Source organism: Rhinoraja longicauda, chromosome 15 (genome assembly GCF_053455715.1).
Source record: "Rhinoraja longicauda isolate Sanriku21f chromosome 15, sRhiLon1.1, whole genome shotgun sequence".
Taxonomy (NCBI): domain Eukaryota; kingdom Metazoa; phylum Chordata; class Chondrichthyes; order Rajiformes; family Arhynchobatidae; genus Rhinoraja; species Rhinoraja longicauda.
The window spans coordinates 12,301,235-12,321,830 of record NC_135967.1 but is presented as its reverse complement, the minus strand read 5'-3'; the positions used below and the strand labels follow the sequence as shown (position 1 = coordinate 12,321,830).

General features: G+C 45.9%; 1 protein-coding gene across 2 annotated transcripts in view; it reads left to right on the top strand.

The window, feature by feature from the left end:
* LOC144600527 (uncharacterized) overlaps positions 1-20,596 on the top strand; it is a 70,296-nt gene that overhangs the window by 29,025 nt on the left and 20,675 nt on the right. For both annotated transcript variants that reach the window (XM_078412199.1, XM_078412198.1), the window contains exons 2-3: positions 7,746-7,822; positions 16,193-16,355. In XM_078412199.1, coding sequence (XP_078268325.1) covers positions 7,746-7,822; positions 16,193-16,355 — 240 coding nt within the window. The remainder of the gene's footprint in view (positions 1-7,745; positions 7,823-16,192; positions 16,356-20,596) is intronic.

The window sequence follows — 20,596 nt, the reverse complement described above, 5'->3', positions numbered from 1 at the left end:
GTCCAAGGGCCTGTTTCGGCTCTGTATTTCTAAACTAGACTAAACTAAGATACAGAATGGAAACAGGCCCTTGGGCCACCAAGTCCATGCCGATCAGCAATCACCCTGTACACTAACACTAACTTACACCAGGAACAATTTACAGTTTTTACCTAAGCCAATTAATCTACAAACCTGCATGTCTATGGAATGTGGGAGGAAACGAGCACCCAGAGAAAACCCATGCGGTCTCAGGGAGAACATAGCAACTTCGTACAGACAGCACTATAATCTGGATCCAACTCGAGTCACTGGCGCTGTAAGGCAGCAACTCGACTATATCCCAAATTAATGCGAGTGTGTAGGTTAATCAGCCCCCTGTAAATTGCCCCTAGTGTGTACCGAGTTATCATATCATATCATATCATATCATATATATATACAGCCGGAAACAGGCCTTTTCGGCCCACCAAGTCCATGCCGCCCAGCGATCCCCGTACATTAACACTATCCTACACCCACTAGGGACAATTTTTACATTTACCCAGCCAATTAACCTACATACCTGTACGTCTTTGGAGTTACTGCCTTACAGCGCCAGAGACCCGGGTTCGATCTTGACTACAGGTGCCGTCTGTATGGAGTTTGTACATTCTCCCCATGACCTCATGGGTTTTCTCCAGGTGCACCGGTTTCATCCCACATTCCAAAGACGTACAGGTTTGTATTTTAAGTGGCTTCCATAAAAATTGTAAATTGCCCCTAGTGTATAGAATAGTGCTCGTGCGTGGGGATCACTGGTCGGCGCGAACTCGGTGGGCCGAAGGTCCTGTTTCCTCACTGTATCTCTAAAACTAAATCTCTAAAATTTAGATTTGGCACTGAGTTGGAGGAAGGGGTGAGGCCAGGAAGGAGAGAAAAAGCAAAGAAATAAAGAAAAGCAATTATCACGGTGAAAAACGATATGTCCATAAAACCTAAAAGAAACAATCTCATGAATCATAACAGGAACAACAGACTCACAGTCCAGAGAGCAAACAGAACCACAATTCTGATTGGTGATAACTTTGCACATGATTAATAGCAAAATGAATATTATCTTGCCACAATTCCCTGGCAGAGGGAAGTAACTCAAGGCTAATTAATCACAGAGGAAAATTCTCCACAGAATAACAGAGCCTATGTTATGAACAATAATACATAGTAAATCAAGGGGCTTCAGAAGTCTAAAGGTATCTGGATTCCAAAGGAAGTTTCAGAAGACTAAATATTATCATTTTGCAAACAGTCCTACATCGAACACAGAACTGTTCTGTACAGGAACCGACCCTTTGGCCCACAATGTCTGTGCCAAACATCATGCCAAGTTAAACTAATCTCCTGCACGCGATCCATATCCCTGCATTCCCTGCATCTCCACATGCCTATCTAAAAGACTCTTAAATGTTGAAGACAAATTTGTCTTTTTGTGGGCAGGTTTCCTTCCCGGAAAGTGTAGGATGGTGGATGCTGGTTTATAACGAAGACAGATAAAGTGCTGAAGTAACTCAGCAGATCAGGCAGCATCTTTGGGGTAAAAGGATGGGTGACGTTTCGGGTTGGAGCCCGAAGTCACCCATCCTTTTTCTCCAGAGATGCTGCCTGGGGAAGTTCTGCTGAGTTACTCCAGTGCTTTATGTCTTATCTTTTCCTTCCCAGAAGATATTTTGCCTCTCATTTTGTTCTACGATTCACCCGATGGTATCAAATTTCCGACAGATTGTTGGAGCTCAAGTTAACAATGAAGGGGAGACACAGTTGCTGGAATCCTGAGTGAAGCACAAAATACTGGAGTAACTCAGCGGGTCATGCAGCATCCGTGGAGGGAATAGAACATATAGAAACTAAACAGTACGGCACAGAAACAGGCCATTTGGCCCACAATGTCTGTGCCGATCATGATACTAAGACCAGTTCTTATCTGCCTGCACATGATCCATATCAGTCCATTCCCTGCATATTCATGTGCCTATCTTAAAGACTCTTAAATGTCCCGATCATATTTGCCTCCACCACCACCTCTGGCAATGTATTCCATGCACCCAACATCATTTGCGTAAACAGAACTGCCCTGCACATCTCTATTACACTTTGCCCCTTTCAATATAATCATAACTAAAGCATCAAGCAGGCTTCCTCAAGCTGTATTGATTGCACCCAGAGAACGTCTCAGCAATAAATCTTGAAGGATTTTTAAAAATATGCTGTGTTCATAAAATTCGCAAATTATACAACACAGGATATCCGTCTGTCATCTTTCAAAAGGCTGAGCATGTTATTTGCCTACCATATTATGTTAACACAGTAAATGTTTCATTTTTAAACACTCCATCAAAGTTTGTGAGATGGAGGTTAAAATGTTTGAGAGATTATTGCACAGAACTCACCCCCTCAGTGGCCAGTGGTAGTGCCCCATGCTGTGGCCGCTGTACCAAGCCTCCTTGCATCCAGAGCAGGGTCGTGGGGATGTGCCCGTCTGCAGAGCAGAGTTGCAGGGAAGCCCCTTGCATCAGCAAAACAACAAGGTTCAGGCAGGCAGGCAGAAGTGGTCTCTTCATCGCTTGCTTGTGTGTGTGTCTATATGTGTGTGTGTGTGTGTGTCTATATATGTGTGTGTGGTGTGTGTGTGTGTGTGGTATGTGTGTGAGTGTGTGGTATGTGTGTGTGTCTATATGTGTGTGTGTGTGTGTGTCTATATATGTGTGTTTGTATGTGTGGTGTGTATGCATGTGTGTGTGTGGTATGTGTGTGTGTGTCTATATATGTGTGTGTGTCTATATATGTGTGTGTGTGTGTGTGTGGGGTGTGTGTGTGTGTCTATATGTATGTGGGTGTATCTGGACTTTCAAAAAGCCTTTGACAAGGTCCCACACAAGAGATTAGTGTGCAAAATTAGAGCACATGGTATTGGGGGTAGGGTATTGACAGTGATAGAGAACTGGTTGGCTGACAGGAAGCAAAGAGTAGGAATTAACGGGTCCTTTTCAGAATGGCAGGCAGTGACTAGTGGGGTGCCGCAAGACCCGGTGCTGGGACCCCAGTTATTTATAACACATATCAAAGATTTAGACGAGGGAATTAAACGTGATATCTCCATGTTTGAGGATGACACAAAGCTGGGTGGCAGTGTGAGCTGCGATGAGGATGCTATGAGGCTGCAGGGTGACTTGGATAGGTTGGGTGAGTGGGCAAATGCATGGCAGATGCAGTATAATGTGGATAAATGTGAGGTTAACCATTTCTGTGGCAAGAACAGGAAGGCAGATTATTATCTGAATGGTGTCAGATTAGGAAAAGAGAAGGTGCAACGAGACCTGGGTGTGCTTGTACATCAGTCATTGAAAGCAAGCATGCAGGTGCAGCAGGCAGTGAAGAAAGTTAATGGCATGTTGGCCTTCATTGTGAGAGGATTTGACTATAGGAGCAAAGAGGTCCTACTGCAGTTATACAGGGCCCTGGTGAGACTGCACCTGGAGTATTGTGTGCAATTTTGGTCTCCTAATTTGAGGAAGGACATTATTGATATTGAGGGAGTGCAGCGTAGGTTCACCAGGTTAATTCCCGGGATGGTGGAACTGACATATGATGAAAGAATGGGTCGACTGGGCTTGTATTCACTGGAATTTGGAAGGATGAGAGGGGATCTTATAGAAACATATAAAATTCTTGAAGGATTGAACAGGCTAGATGCAGGAAAAATGTTCCTGGTGTTGGGGGAGTCCAGAACCAGAGGTCACAGTTTAAGAATATGGGGTAGGCCATTTAGGACTGAGATGAGGTGTGTGTCTTCACCCAGAGAGTTGTGAATCTGTGGAATTCTCTGCCACAGAGAAGGCAGTGGAGGCCAATTCACGGGATGTTTTCAAGAGAGATTTAGATTTAGCTCTTAGGGCTAAAGGAATCAAGGGATATGGGGAAAAAGCAGGAACGGGGTACTGATGTTAGATGATCAGCCATGATCATATTAAATGGCGGTGCTGGCTTGAAGGACCAAATGGCCGACTCCTGCACTTATGTACATGTATGTGTTTCTGTGTCTGTGTGTGTGTTTCTGTGTGTGTGTCTGTGTGTATATCTATGTGTGTATCTATGTGTGTGTATATTGCAGGAAGGGACCTGGTCCCGTGTGTGTGACTGTGTGCGTGTGCATACATGCATGTGTGTGTGTCTCTCGAGAACCACACATGGCCACATTTGGCGTTACAAACCCGGTGTTCACACAGCTTGATATCCCACATTGGGAGGGTATATCAGGCTGAGGTCATTATGAGGACCATGTTGGATCACCATCTGGCCTCCATCCCTGGAGGTTTACACACCGTATCCCTGCGGACACAAATCATTTGGAATCTCCAGAGGCAATGGATCACCAGCTGAAAAGGGCGGCTGCAGCAGCCCAAATGCACCTCTAGCTGAGACATTGTCCACAACCTGACCAGGTCCCTTCCTGCAATCAAAGGTAAAGCCATAACCACATTCCCAGTTTCATGAGCATTGTTCTTGATGCAGACCCTGGTTCATTATTTTCTACCCAGTTATATTTTCAGAGTAATGCTTTGCGCTTTTGCTCAGTCTTATTTTTTTTAGATATTTATGTGTCATTTATATATAATTTGTGTTTGTGTGTTTAGTTTATTGTCATGTATACCAGGCTACACTGAAGAGCATTGATTTGTGTGCTATCAAGTCAAAGAATAGACAATAGACAATAGGTGCAGGAGTAGGCCATTCGGCCCTTCGAGCCAGCACCGCCATTCAATGTGATCATGGCTGATCATTCTCAATCAGTACCCCGTTCCTGCTTTCTCCCCATACCCCCTGACTCCGCTATCCTTAAAAGCTCTATCTAGCTCTCTCTTGAATGTATTCAGAGAATTGGCCTCCACTGCCCTCTGAGGCAGAGAATTCCACAGATTCACAACTCTCTGACTATACAAGAAAAGACTATACATGATCACAATCAAGCTGTCCACAGTGCACAGTTACAGGATAAAGGGAGTAATGTTTAGTGCAAGATAGATTCCAATTGTAGGAGGGATCTATCAGTCCATCTGCATATCAAATAACTCTCCTCACTAGGCTTTATCCTGCTTTCTTTCCCTCCCACCCACCTACCCTCTACAATCAGTCTGAAGAAGGGTCTCGATGAGTGCGAGATCGCCCACCTCACCACATTTTCGGGGGGACTTCCTGGGGGGGGGTGATTTCAAGCACGCTCTCGTGATTTTGTCTGGATTAAAGGAGGTACCAGATCACCAGTTGCCAGAAAATCAGTGGTGGACCTCTATATATTTCAATCAGTCAGTCAGTCACCCTTCACTAGACTTTGTAGGGACTGTTAAAGAAGGAAATTAATCTCTTAAAGTATTGGGGAAAAAATAGATCTGGAACAAGATGGATACTTGGGCAGTCTGCATGGATTGTCTGCTTTCAGTACAACCCAAGTTCCCATTTCAGTAAGTCAGTTATGTTCTGGAAGAGGAAGAGACACAGTGAGGGGGAGGAGAGTAAATTAGATTAACACCAGCCACACACCAAAGTATTTTAATAAAATACTTTATGGTGAGATCAGCTGTTTATATTTAAAATTCATTAACTTGTGGCAATAAATGTTTTTTTCTTTGCACTTGGAAGTCATGGGACACAGAACAGTCGCTAACAACTGGGGAATATTATAAAGATTGTTCTGTCTGTAATAGAAACATAGAAACATAGAAAATAGGTGCAGGAGTAGGCCATTCGGCCCTTCGAGCCTGCACCGCCATTCAATATGACCATGGCTGATCATCCAGCTCAGTAACCCGTACCTGCCTTCTCTCCATAGCCCCTGATCCCTTTAGCCACAAGGGCCACATCTAACTCCCTCTTAAATATAGCCAATGAACTGGCCTCAACTACCTTCTGTGGCAGAGAATTCCACAGACTCACCACTCTCTGTGTGAAGAAATGTTTTCTCATCTCGGTCCTAAAAGACTTCCCCCTTATCCTTAAGCTGTGACCTCTGGTTCTGGACTTCCCCAACATCGGGAACAATCTTCCCACATCTAGCCTCTCCAACCCCTTCAATAAGATCCCCCCTCAGTCTTCTAAATTCCAGCGAGTATAAGCCTAGTCTATCCAGTCTTTCTTCATATGAAAGTCAATAGAGATTGAAATATCTGCCAGGTGAATTCCATTTGGTACTCCATTTCCCCCCCCACATTTTCAAGCTTTGGTTGCATATGAAATTTAAACAGGGCAGCACAGTGGTAGAGCTGCTGCCTCACAGCGCCAAAGACCCAGGTTCAACCCTGACTACCGGTGCTGTCTGTTTGGAGTTTGTACGTTCTTCCTGTGACTGCTTGGGTTTCCTCCGGGTGCTCCGGTTTCCTCCCACATCCCAAAGACGTGCAGGTTTGTAGGTTAAGTGGCTGTTGTAAATTGCCCCTTGCGCGTAAGGAGTGGATGAGAAAGTGGGGGAACATAGAACTAGTGTGAACGGGTGAACGACGGTCAGCGTGGACTCAGTCATTGTTTACACATAGCAAAAACATGTCTTGAAGGCAGTAAGCTTAACATTTTTATATAATATATATAATTTGGGGCAGAATTTGATGAACTATACACCCAGGGGGAAACCCACAAAGTCACAAGAAGAACATGCAAACTCCACACAGGAAGCACCAAGGTCAGGATCAAAACTGGGTCTCTGGTAGTTGATCAACGTTAGTCCTTGAGACCCAGATTTTCTACCAGAGACCCGGGTTCGATTCTGACCTCGGGTACTGTCTCTGTGGAGCTTGCATGTTCTCCCAGTGACCGCATGGGTTTCCTCCCAGTGCTCCAGTTACTCCCATGTCCCAAGATGTGTGGTTTTGTAAGTTAATTAGCCTCTGTAAAAGATAGGATATGAATCATGTTCAGGCAGAGGAGATTAGTTAAACTTGGCATCATGTTCAGCATGGACATTGTGTGCCGAAGGGCCTGTTCTTGTGCTGCATAGAATCATACAACGTGGAAATAGCTCCTTCAGTCCAACTTGCCCACGCCGATCAACATGCCCCATCTTCTATACTAATCCCACCTGCCTGCGTTTGGCCAGTATCACTCTAAATTTGTCCTATCCATGTACCTGTCTAAATGTTTCTTAAACATTGCGATAATGCCTGCCTCAACTATCTCCTCTGGTAGCTTGTTCCATACACCCACCACCCTTTGTGTACAAAAGTTGCCTCCACAGGTTTTGTATTAAATCTTTCCCCCGTCACCTCAAGCCTAAAGGTGGCGCAGAGGTAGAGTAGCTGCCTTACAGCGCCAGAGACCTGGGTTTGATCTGGACTATGGGGCCTGTCAGTATGGAGTTTGTATGTTATTCTTGTGACTACGTGGGTTTTCCCTGGGTGCTCCGGTTTCCTCCCATACTCCAAAGATGTACAAGTTTATAGGTTAATTGGCTTCAGTAAAGATTGTAAATTCTCCCTAGTGTGTTGGTTCGTGCTAGGGTACAGTGTGATCGTTGGTCGGTGCGGACTCGGTGAGCCGAAGGACCTGTTCCCTAAACTAAACTAAACTATGTCCTCTAGTTCTCGGTTCCCCTACTCTGGGCAAAAGGCTCTGTGCATTTACTCGATCTACTCCTCTCATGATGTTGCACACTGCACTGTTCTTTGTACTGTAGTTTTGTAGTTCTGTAGTTATGTGAAATGGCTTAATATTCTTATGTTCTTCTCCCACCTATCCTACCTCAGAGACTATATCATGGCCACAGGGCTACCAGATACAAGACAGATACCGGAGACGGAAGAATGCAATGAAGAATGTTCAGGTACATTATTTCTATTTCACAAATTAAACGTCCTTTTGCAAGTTGATAGAGCTCGGTTTTGAGATTAATATTCTAGGCTCTTACCTGTGAACAATGTGAGATTTCCCAATATCTTTGCAACAGAAAAAATTTCAACAATATCACATAGATTAGACATGAACACAGAAACAAAGTGCTGGAGTAACTCAACGGGTCAGGCTGCATCTCTGGAGAAAAAGGATAGGGGACGTTTCGGGTCGGGACCCTTGTTCAGACTGGAGAAAGGGTTCCGCCCCAGTCTGAATAAGGGTCCCAACCCGAAATATCACCCACCCTTTTTCTCCAGAGATGCTGGAGAGAGAGAGAGAGAGAGAACATTTTAATGTAGCAACAAAGAACTGTTGGTAGGTTAATTGGCCTCCATAATTTACCTCTTGTGTAGGTGAGTTGTAGAATCTGGGGAAGTTTTAGTTTTAGAGACACAGCGTGGAAACAGGTCCATCGGCCCATTGAGTCCATGCTGACCATCGATCACCTGTATATTAGTTCTATGTTATCCCACATTCCCCAACACACTAGGGGCAAATTACAGAAGCAAATTTACGTACAAACCCACACATCTTTGGGATGGGCGTGGAAACAGAGAAAAAACCCACTTGGTCTTTGGAGAACGTGCAAACTCCATACAGACAGCACCCGTAGTCAGGATCGAACCCAGGCCTCTGAAGCTGATAGACAACAACTCTTTCGCTGCGCCACTGTGCCGCCCATTTGATGGGAACACGGGGAGAGTAAAAGAATGGGGATTAGTGCGGGGTAAACGAGAGCAGGTGCTTTGTAGTCAATGTAGACTCAGTGGGAGGGAGAGCTTGTTTAATGCTGAGTGTTTCTTTTAGCAAGCTGTTGGTCACCTTTCCAACATGCATTTCCAAACTGAGGGCTGTGGGGAACTGGCACAGAAGAGGAGTTGAGGCTCGAAGTAGATCAGCCATGATCTTACGGAACAGCAGGGCAGGCTCTGGTGGTCCGGCACCTCCTTTAATCAGGACAAAAATTACAAGAGTGCACTTGATATCCCCCACCCCTCCCCCGGATTTCCCCCCCCCGAAAATGTGGCGCCTGGGCCGGGTGAGGCGGCCGATCTCGACCTCGTCGAACTTCTGCGCCGACCGACGGGACAAATTTGCCCCCCTGCAGCCGGGGCTCTGGAACTTCAGCCCAGACGGAGCCGGCAGATCCGTTCCCATAGCCGACCTCTGAGGCCAACTTTGCGGGTCGGTATCTCGGCAGATTGCTCCAGTACCATTGGACTCCTCCCGAAGGTCTTCTGTTGGTCCGGCAAAACGGATAATCCAGAAAGGCTGTGGAACCAAGAGTGCCAGAAAATCAGTGGTGGAGCTGTACCTCCAGCATGGCTGGCTGCTTAAGGCTAAGTAAGATTACTAAAGAGTTAGTAGACAAGATAAAGAGACACAATTTTCTACAACAGAGTTTCCAGAACGAGAGGGTTTAACCTTAACTGGGGAGCCAGGCACTTCCGAGTTTATACTGGGAAACATTTCCTCATACAGAACAAACCATAAATCATACTCAAAATTCTATCAAGGATGTAGTTCATCCAAAATTTCCAATCCTCAGTCCGACCGGAACATTATCTTCCTCCACAGATGCTGCCTGACCCATTAAGTTCCTCCAACACCTAGCTATTCCCCTTGTTGTCACCTCCTCCGCAGCCAACAATGGACCATTATGGGCTCCACCCGTCCTTGGTCATCTGTTGCCGGCCCTGCTTTTTTCTGCCCTTCTCTTACCTCCAGTTCCCTCCCCTCTACTTTCAGTCTGAAGAAGGGACCCAACCCGAAATACACCCATCCTTTTTCTCCAGAGATGCTGCCTAAACCGTTGAGTTACCTGAGCGCTTTGTGCCTGTTTTCGGTATAAACCAGCACCTGCATTTCCTTTCTACACAATCATTTTTGATACGCCTGATTACGATAATCAATAGAAACATCAGCTAAAATGAGTCTTTCTGATGCTCAACAAGGTGAGGCTATAGTCGTAGGAAGGAACAGCAGATGCTGGTTTATACTGAAGATAGACCCCAAAATGCTGGGAAACCCTTCAGACTGAAGAAGGGTTATGACCCGAAAAGTCACCTATTCCTTTTCTCCAGAGATGCTGCCTGACCCGCTGAGTTACTCCAGTTGGGGCTATTGTAGCACTGAGGAAAGCATCTTATTCTATTCCTTCCACCCATTGTCAGCACGGAGGATCCTCGGGCAGCTTCACTGCAGCCAGGTACAGAGTAAATCCCCCTCCAGCCTGCCGAAGTTTGAAAGCTGCAGTAAAACTCCAACCTCAGTTGTCGGATTGTTTGGAATTCCAGATGGTCAGCATCTGCTCACTCGGCTTAGTTTTCTCCACCCACTTTAACCACCCCACGGCCATTTTCCACTCTCTTTAAACAAACTGAGCCTTGTTTTGTTCTCCTGCTAAACCCACAAAGCCCTGTTTCCCTTTAAACTCGCTCCCCTGTTCATCCTGTGCTCCTTTTAAACTCATGGGGCCCAATCTCTGCAGACCTTCGGGTTGATTTTAGACGATAGACTGGACTTTACAGCTTGGATACAGGCACCTCAGCTCATCAAGTCTGCACCGACCAATGATCACTTTGTACACTAGCACTCTACTACACACTAGGAACAATTTCCAACTTTATCGAAGCCAATCAACCTACAAACCTGCACGTCTTTAGGATGTGGGAGGAAACCAGTGTACCTGGAGAAAACCCACGCTGTCACAGGGAGAACGTGCAAACTCTGTACAGACGGCAACTGTAGTCAGGATTAAACCCAGGTCTCTGGCCCTATGAGGCAGCAACTCTACCGCTGCGCCACCGTGCCGCCCTGCACTCTCTTCAATCTCACTAGTTTCTGTTTTGTACTGCTTCTATGAAACTTGTGTATGTGCCTGAAGAAGGATCCCTCCTGCTCAGCTGAGACAGAGATTTAGCAAAAACAAGCTTATCCCTGAGGTAGATACAAAGTGCTGGAGTAACTCAGCGGATCATGCAGCATCTCTGGGGAACATGGAAAGGTGACGTTTCAGGTTGGGACCCTTCTTGAGATGCCTTCTCCGAGCTTTCTCTCTCCCCCCCCTCCCCCCCCCCCCCCCCCCACCACAATCAGTCTGAAGAAGGGTCCTGACCCAAAATGTCACCAATCCATTTTCTCGCCTGACCCGTTGAGTTACTCCAGCATTTTGTGTCCATCTTTGGTATGAACCAGCATCTGTAGTTTCCTTTTTCATTAAAATGACGTTTATCCTTTCACTGGATACGTTTAGGGTGGCACAGTGGCTCAGTTGGTTGAGTGGCTGCCACACATAGGCAGAGACCCGGGTTCGATCATGTCCTCGGGTGTTGTCTGTGTGGAGTTTTGCACGTTCTTCCTGTGACCGCGTGGGTTTCCTCTGGGTGCTCCGGTTTCCTCCTGAAGATGTGCGGGTTCGTAGGTTAGATGGCCTCTGTAAAATTGCCCCGAGTGTGCAGGGAATGGATGAGAAAATGGGATAGCATCGAACTACTCTGAACAGTGATCAAAGCTCAGCATGGACTTGGTGGGTCAAAGGGCTTGTTTCCATGCTGTACTTTTCAATCAATCAACTTGCAAATGTATTGCTTACTTGGTTAACTTCTGAGTAGCTCTCACACCGACGAAATCAATCACCCAGACAAACAATTTCATTTTAATTGAACGTTTTTAATAGAGTGTGTTAGAAGGAACTGCAGATGCTGGTTTACACCGAAGATGGACACAAAAAGCTGACGTAACAACGGGTCAGACAGCATCTCTGGAGAATAGGAAGAGGTGTTTCGGGTCGAGGCCCTTCTTCAGACCGAGAGTCAGGGAAGAGGGAACTGAGAGATATAAAAAGGTAGTTAGAACAAATTAATGAACATAAGCAAAAAGCCAGCAACGATGATCGAGGAAAGGTGGAGCCCACAATGGTCCATTGTTGGCTGTGGGGAAGGTGATAACGTGTGACACAGACAGTGGAACTCTGCAGGACGACAGTGAATGTAGTACGATGACTAGGGTGGGGGAGGGACGGAGAGAGAGGGGGTGCAAGGGCTACTTGAAGTTAGAGAAATTAATACTCGTACTGTCTTGGTTTTATCTGAATTGTGAAGAACTTCTTTCATGTCTTGGTAGCTGGGACTTTTCTAAATAAAACCTTTATGGCCCTATTACAACTCGATGTTTCTGCAAGCTAACTGCTTGTGACAAACAATGCAATTAGTCATGCTGCTTTGCTGTGAAAAATCTTTAGGACAGAGAGGAAGAAAATATATACTGAGTGGTATAATGGTTTTCTTCACAATGTGTTACCAATAACAATGACAGATGCTGTCCAAACTCGATATCAGCCTTTTACAGGAACGTTTCTCTTTTCCAAGGTAAATGCACGGAGCTTCTATGCAACATTTGGGATTGTTTCCAGATGCCACCCAAATGTGATTCAAGCAGCTCGTCACCTTCCAGCTTTACGTGCCATGGGGCAGATTGAATTGCAAGACAAACAAAGTGTTTCGAGGCTGGAGTTAAATCAATGAGGACAATATCTTGAAAGGAAATTGGAGGCCATACAAATGACATTTACAAATGACAGCTTTTAACATTACATAAAGGGCAGTTGCTCAGTACACCAATGTCTATCCATCTGTTGTATACTTCTGTGCTTTTAGAGAGCATTGTTAATAGTGCCTACATACACATCAATAGAATTAAGACTAGAACCACTCAACTCGTTTTGTCTTGGACTGTCGAAATCTGACGTTTCTTTTGGCTTATTTGGAGTATTTGACTGCTGTAAACTGGTAGGATTGATCCAAACAACAATCATTACAATGAAGGCAAATAACTCGTCTCACTGGTGTAGCTCAGATTCAATTTGAAGCCGTGGCTTTTGCTGTAGATCTCTGAGTGTGAGTCGTGGAGACAAGCCCTACCACCCAACTTGTCCATGCCAACCACGTTACCTGCCAGAATTCGTCCTGCCCCTCCTCTTCCAGCTTTCTCCCCCACCCCACCACGATCAATCTGAAGAAAGGTCCTGACCCAAAGCATCACCCATCCATGTACATCAGAGATGCTGCCTGACTCGCTGAGTTACTCCAGCACTTTGTGTCTTTTTTCCTGCCATTCCTTGTTTTTAGCGTCCCCCGGCAGCTTGTTTCCCCTTGTGTGTGGAGACATTGCCACTCAAATCTCTTTAAAATCTTTTCTCTCTCACCTTAAACCTGTGTCTCCTTGGTCTGGACTCCTGTGCGTGGGATAAAAAATGATGAGCGTTCACATTATCTCTGCCTCTGATGAATTTCTACACCTCTCAGATCAACCTGTCTCTTGCAGTGTGATACTTTAGACTTTAGACATGCAGTGTGAAACAGGCCCTTCAACCCACCAAGTCCGCATCAACCAACGATCACCCCTTACACTAATAATATCATGCACACTAGGGACAATTTACAGAAACCAATTAACCTACAAACCTGTACTAATCAAGAATCTATCAATCTCCAAGAGATAGACAGGTTCTTGATTACTAAGGATGTCAAGGGTTAAGGGGAGCAAGCAGGAGAATGGGATTCAGAGGGAAAAATAGATCAGCTATGATTGAATGGCGGGGTAGACTTGATGGGCCGAATGGTCTAATTCTGCACCTATAACATATTAACTTATAAGAGCAAATTTTCATTCCCTATCGCATGTAAAGTGTTGCACTTTGGGAGGTTGAATGTAAGGGGAAAGTATGCAGTTAATGGCAAGAACTTTAACAGCAGTGAAGTACAGAGGGATCTCGGGCTCCAATCCAATGATGCAGCTGTAATAAAGTGCTTAAGTCTCCGAGCTGCTACATCTACTGCCTGACGTAGGCGAGTTCTTAATATTATAAAGCACATACTAGGCGGGACTACTATTAACAAGCACTACGATTGGCTAGCATGCAATAGCCCATCTACAGCAGCTTTATAGGACTTTGGTTAGGCTACATTTGGAGTATTGCATGCAGTTCTGGTTGCCCCATTATAGGAAGGATGTGGAGGCTTTGGTGTGGGTGCAGAATGAGGTTTACCAGAATGCTGCTTGGATTACAGGGCATTAGCTAAAAGGAGAGATTGGACCAACTTGGATTGTTTTCTCCGGAACATCGGAGGTTGCGGGGAGACCTGGTTGAAGTGCATAAAATCATGAGAGGCAGAGATAGGGACGGCCGTCAAAATCTTTTTTCCCAGGTTGGAAAAATCAAATACTAGAGGACATGGCTTTAAGGTGAGAGGAGCAAAGTTTAAGGAGATGGGCGGGACAGGGTTTCTTACACCCGAGGGTGTGAGTGCCTGGAACATGCTACTGGAGGTAGTGGATGAAGCAGGTATGATAGTGGCATTTAAAAGACTTTTGGACAGGCACATGGATACGCAGGAAATTGCAGGATATGGAGAGAAGGCAGGAACGGGGTACTGATTGAGAATGATCAGCCATGATCACATTGAATGGCGGTGCTGGCTCGAAGGGCCGAATGGCCTCCTCCTGCACCTATTGTCTATTGTCTATGTGCAGGCAGAGGAGACTAGTTCATCTTGGCATCGTGCTTGGCACAGAATTTGTGGCCGAAGGGCCTGTTCCTGTGCTCTACTGTTCGAAGCGTAACTCCAGCATTTTGTTGCCTTTTTTTTGTAAACCAGCATCTGCAGTTCCTTGTTACCCTGTTCTATGCCCTATTTGACTTTTCCTCACATAAATTCCACGAGACCAAATTCCTGTTCCCAATCTCGGAGATCTTGGCGGTGATTTATGAACTCCACAAGGTTGGATATCTGTTCCCCATTCTCTGAGTGCCGAGACCGGCTCCTACATCACAGAGATACATATAACCTCACGCCCCCTTCAGTGCCTCCCCTCCCACAGTTCTTCAGCATTGAGAGCTTGCAGCTGCCAACATAAATCAGCGTTTTGGAAAGCAGATGTGTGGATCAGGCTTTCATCTCTTTTACAAATATCTTCATCAGCCTTCACCTCTCTGTCACTTTCACTCCCAAAGAACGGTTCTGGTATTTAGGCTTTTTTATCTTCAATAATAATCTGTGTAGTTGAACTGTTCACAAGGAAAGCCACATGCACTCTGGTTTCTACCCAAATAGTCTGCATTTATATTGATTCTGCGAATACAGTCCCCGGTGTTAAGGCACCGAGCTTTGAATTCCATCCCCTACACAACTCTACCTTCCTCCTGTATAAACACTCCCTACAATCTACCGCCTTGAACAAGGTACTGGTCACCTGTCTAAATATCTCCTCATGTGGATCAGATGTAGACTGTCAGTGTATCTCTGGCCACCTCAGGATCTATACATTAAAAGTAAAAGAGAAGTCACTGTAAACTGCTCCTTTATTTCCTTCGTAATGGATATTCCAGGAATCGAAACCAGGTTTAATTAAATAGTGTTGCTGGAGATTATTGGGGCGGCTCAATGGAGCTGCTGAAGAGTTGCTGCCTTACAGCGCCAGAGATCCGGGTACAATCCTGACTACGGGTGCTGTCTGTACAGAGTTTGTATGTCTTCTCTGTGACCATGTGGGTTTTCTCTGGGTGCTCCGGGTTCCTCCCACTGTGCTCCCTGTTACGGGTCGGGACCCTTCTTCAGACTCTGTGGGTGTGCAGATTTAATGCTGGCTTCAGGTCCACTCTCTAGTTTGGTTTAGTTTAGTTTAGAGGTACTGCGCGGAAACCGGTCCTTTGGCCCACCGAGTCTGCGCCAACCAGCATCACCCATAAACTAAAGATAGACACAAAAAGTTGTAGTAACTCAGCGGGACAGGCAGCATCTCTGGAGTGAAGGAATGGGTGACGCTTTGGGTCGAGACCCTTCGAGAGGCTGCCTGTTCCCTCTGGGTTACTACAGTTTTTTTGTGTCTATCTTCGGTTTAAACCAACATCTGCAGTGCCTTCTTACACATTACCCGTACACTAGTTCTATCCTACACACTAGGGACAATTTCAGGTCAATTAACTACAAACCTGCACTTCTTTGGAGTGTGGGAGGAAACCGGAGCACCCGGGGAAAACCCACGCGGTCACAGGGAGAACTAGTACAGACATCACCCATAGTCAGGCTTGAACCTGGGTCTCTGGTGCAGTAAGGCAGCAACTTTATCGCTGCGCCACTGTGCCGGCCATGGTTGGCGATAGGATGGTTCATTTGTCTGATAACAGCGGGGAAGAGACGGTCCCTGAATTTGAAGGTAATCTTTCCGTAATTCTGTTATAAGCTTAGCCTTCCGACCTGAATATCTTGTGATCCCTGGGCTTTCATTTTGTCTTTAACAGGGAAGAAGAAATCAAAGTTTAAAACTTTCAAAAACTTTTTTGCCAAGAAGAAAAGGAAAGTCACCGAAACGGCGAAAGGAGAGAGCAGCCTGAAACCGAGCCTGTCGAGCACTGATGTCAGCACCGCCCAACCTTCTGAAGCCCAGCCCCACATTGAGACAGGGTAAGTAAGAGGTGTGGAAGAAGGGACTGCAGATGCCGGTCTATACCGAAGATAGACACAAAGTGCCGGAGTAACTCAGCGGGTCAGGCAGCATCTCTGGAGATAAAGGATGGGTGACGTTTCGGGTCGGGACTTCATTCACCCATCCTTTATCTCCAGGGTAAGAGATGTCAGCCCAATGGGTCAAACACTTCCAGAGGGACACAAGGGCTAAGCCACATCTTCAGCTTCCATTTTGGGTGAAGTGGGGGACGTATAGAAGAGAAATATGTGCAGTGAGCGGGGTTTTTGTTTTAGTTTTTTTTTGTTTTTAGAGATACAGCATGGAAACAGGCCCTTCGACCTACCGAGTCCATGCTGACCATCGGCCACCCACTCACACCAGTTTCCACACCGTAGAGACAGCACCAGATGCCTGGATGGATCCCGGGTTCCTGGCGCTATGTGATCATATCATCATCATATATATACACAGCCGGAAACAGGCCTTTTCGGCCCTCCAAGTCCGTGCCGCCCAGCGATCCCCGTACATTAACACTATCCTACACCCACTAGGGACAATTTTTTACATTTACCCAGCCAATTAACCTACATACCTGTACGTCTTTGGAGTGTGGGAGGAAACCGAAGATCTCGGAGAAAACCCACGGGGAGAACGTACAAACTCCTTACAGTACAGCACCCGTAGTCAGGATCGAACCTGAGTCTCCGGCGCTGCATTCGCTGTAAAGCAGCAACTCTACCGCTGCGCTACCGTGCCGCCCTGATAATATAGATTCCTTTATCATGTATCTGTCCACTGTGAATGGCTCGATTGTAATCACGTATTGTCTTTCTGCTGGCTGGTTAGCACACAACAAAAGCTTTTCACTGTACCTCGGCACACGTGACAATAAACCAAACTGAACTATAAGGCAGCAGCTGTGCTTTCCCAATGAGCATTGTAAGCTTCTTGAGTTATGATTACAAAAAAACAGCATTCACATTTCTTTACTTGTAGCAGTGATAAAATGAAAGAGTGTCACAGAACCCTCAATGCTTTTTATATACTACTAATCAATGGAATTGGGACATTTAACTACAGTGCAATGATCTGTTAATGGCTGCATCAGCATGAAATGGTAGGAGCTGCAGTTTATTGATCTGATATATCAATATGTATGTCACAAATGCCATTTCAATGGTCACGTTGAGTGGTCTAGAGAATAATTATGCACTCAGAATATGGCTTCCTCTTAATTTGATGGCTCATACAAGTATCTCTTAAATCTATATTAAATTTAATAAAATCACGTTGCTGGAACTGCATACCCAGTATAGAGTTGCTGCCTTACAGCGCCAGGGACCCAGGTTCGATCCTGGCTATGGGTGCTGTCTTTAAGGAGTTTGTACGTTCTCCCCGTGACCAGCGCGGGTTTTCTCCAGGAAGCTCCGGTTTCCTCCCACACTCCAAAGACGTACAGGTTTGTAGGCTAATTGGCTTTGTCTAACTGTAGATTGTCCCGAGTGTGTGTGGGATAATGTTAGTATGCAGGGATCACTGGTCAATACGGACTCGGTGGGCCAAAGGGAATGTTTCTGCGCTGTATGTCTAAACTAAATTGCATACAGGGTGACATTCTAAAGGGTTGGCAGGAATGTAGAGACCAGGGTGTGTATCTGCATACATCCATGACAGTGACAGGACAGTTTAAACATGCATGTGGGATTTGAACAGAATCTGAGTAGAATCAATTCCAGATGCTACACTATAGAAAGAAAAGGAGCAGAAAAGATTTAATTCAGTGATCGTTAACTATAAAAGACTTCAATAATGGATGGACTTGAGAGACTGTGACTGGTTTCCCGACCTGGGACGACACATTGGCATAGTTGGTAGAGCCACTGCCTCACAGCACCAGTGATCCGTGTTCGATCCTGACCTTGGCTGCTGTCTGTGCGGAGTTTGCATGTTCTCTCTGTGACCGCATGTATTTCCTTCAGCTGCTCCGGTTTTCCTCCCACTTTCCAAAGATGAGCGTGTTTGTCGGTTAATTGCCTGTAAATTGTCCTTAATGCGCAGGGAGTGGATGGGTAAGTGGGATAACATAAAACTAGTGTGAAAGGGTGATCAATGGTCGGTGTTTCCATAATGTGTCACTAAACTAAATGTCCAGACTTTCTCTGAGAGCTGAGGGATGATTTAATTGAGGAGTTCAAATATTACAAGGGATAAAGTCATTACTGAGATGTTGGGACGTTGGAGAAGCAGTAAAATAGTTCTAGGGATACAAATTGCTCAAGGCTGTCAAGGACAATTCTACCATTGATAAAATTGCACAGTGAATAGAAGCAACAGAAGCTGCAGAGGTAGAGTTGCTGCCTTACAGCGCTAGAGACCCGGGTTCGATCCTGACTATGGATTCTATCTGTGCGGAGTCTGTACCTTCTCCCTGTGACCACATGCGTTTTCTTGGGGTACTCCAATTTCCACCCACACTCTGAAGACGTACACATTTGTAGGTTGAAGGTAGACACAAAATGCTGGAGTAATTCAGCGGGACAGGCAGCATCTCTGGAGAGAAGGAATGGGCGGCGTTTCGGGTCAAGACTGTTCTTCAGACTAATGTCAGGGGAGTGGGCGGGACAAAGATAGAATGTAGTCGGAGACAGTAAGACTGGTGGGAGAACTGGGAGGGTGGAGGGAATGGAGAGAGAGGGAAATCAATGGCTATTTAAAGTTAGAGAAGTTAATGTTCATACCGCTGGGGTGTAAGCTGCCCAAGTGAAATATGAGGTGTTGTTCCTCCAATTTGCACTGGCTCTCACTCTGACAATGGAGGAGGCCCAGGACAGAAAGGTCAGATTGGGAATGGGAGGGGAGGTAAAGTGCTGAGCAACCGGTAGATCAGGTAGGTTAAGACGGACTGAGCGGAGGTGTTCAGCAAAACGATCGCCGAGCCTGCACTTGGTCTCACCGATGTACAGACGTTGACACCTGGAAAAGCGGATACAGTAGATGAGGTTGGAGGAGGTGCAAGTGAGGTGTAGGTTAATTGGCTTTGGTAAAACTGTAAATTGTCCCTCGTGTGTTGGATAGTGTCAGTGTATGGGTTGAACACTGGTCAGTGCGGACCCAGTGGGCCGAAGGGCCTGTTTCTATGCTGTATCTCTAAAGTCTAAACTCTAAACAGTTAAACTAAAGACACAAGAAACTGCAGATGCTGGAATCTTGAGCCAAACACAAAGTGCTGGAGCAACTCAGTGGGTCTGTGGGCCCAGGTGATGTGTCAGGTTGTGATCCTTCTTCAGCAAGAGTAGACTATGTGGCCTGTCCTGCCTGCACTACCATTCAATGACAGCTGATTTGTTTTACCTCAGTGACACTTTTCTGCATTAACTACTCAACCTGAAACGTCAGTTCAGAAACACTCGCCAGGGGTGCTGCTTGAACTGCTGAATATTTCAAAAACATTTTTATGGATCTTCATTTTTTTATTTTCCTTCGAAAAAATTCTCTTGATCCAGCAGACAGGGTCTTAATTTAACATCTCATCCAAAAGGCATCGTTCCTATATCACCGTACTGGAGACAGAGCGCGATAGTGTGAGCGGATCTCCGTAATGGGCTGAATTCCGAGCACTTTAACTCCCCTGGGCTGAATTAATGGACCGAGCACTTTAACTCCTCCTCCCATTCCCAGTCTGACCTTTCTGTCATGGGCCTCCTCCAGTGCCATAGTGAGGCCCACCGGAAGTTGGAGGAGCAGCACCTCATATTTCGCCTGGGCAGTTTGCAGCCCGGTGGTATGAACATCGACTTCTCCAACTTTAGATAGCTCCTCTGTCCCTCTCTTCCCCTCCTCCTTCCCAGTTCCCCCTCTATCTTCCTGTCTCCACCTATATCCTTCCTTGTCCCGCCCCCCTGACATCAGTCTGAAGAAGGGTCTCGACCCGAAACGTCACCCATTCCTTCTCTCCCAAGATGCTGCCTGACCTGCTGAGTTACTCCAGCATTTTGTGAATAAATGAATTCATAACCTTCTTGGTTAGAGGTGACACTTCCTGTCCTGTACTGGTTCATGTTCATCTGATGAAGCAAATTTAGAGTTAGTGTTTAGAGGTACAGCAGTAAGTACCAGAGACCTGGGTTCGATCCTGACCTGCCTGTGTGGAGTTTGCATGTTCCCCCTGTCCTTTGCCCAACTTTCTGCCCAACTTTAGACATAAGATAAAAATGTTAAACTTCCTGCCTTTAAGACA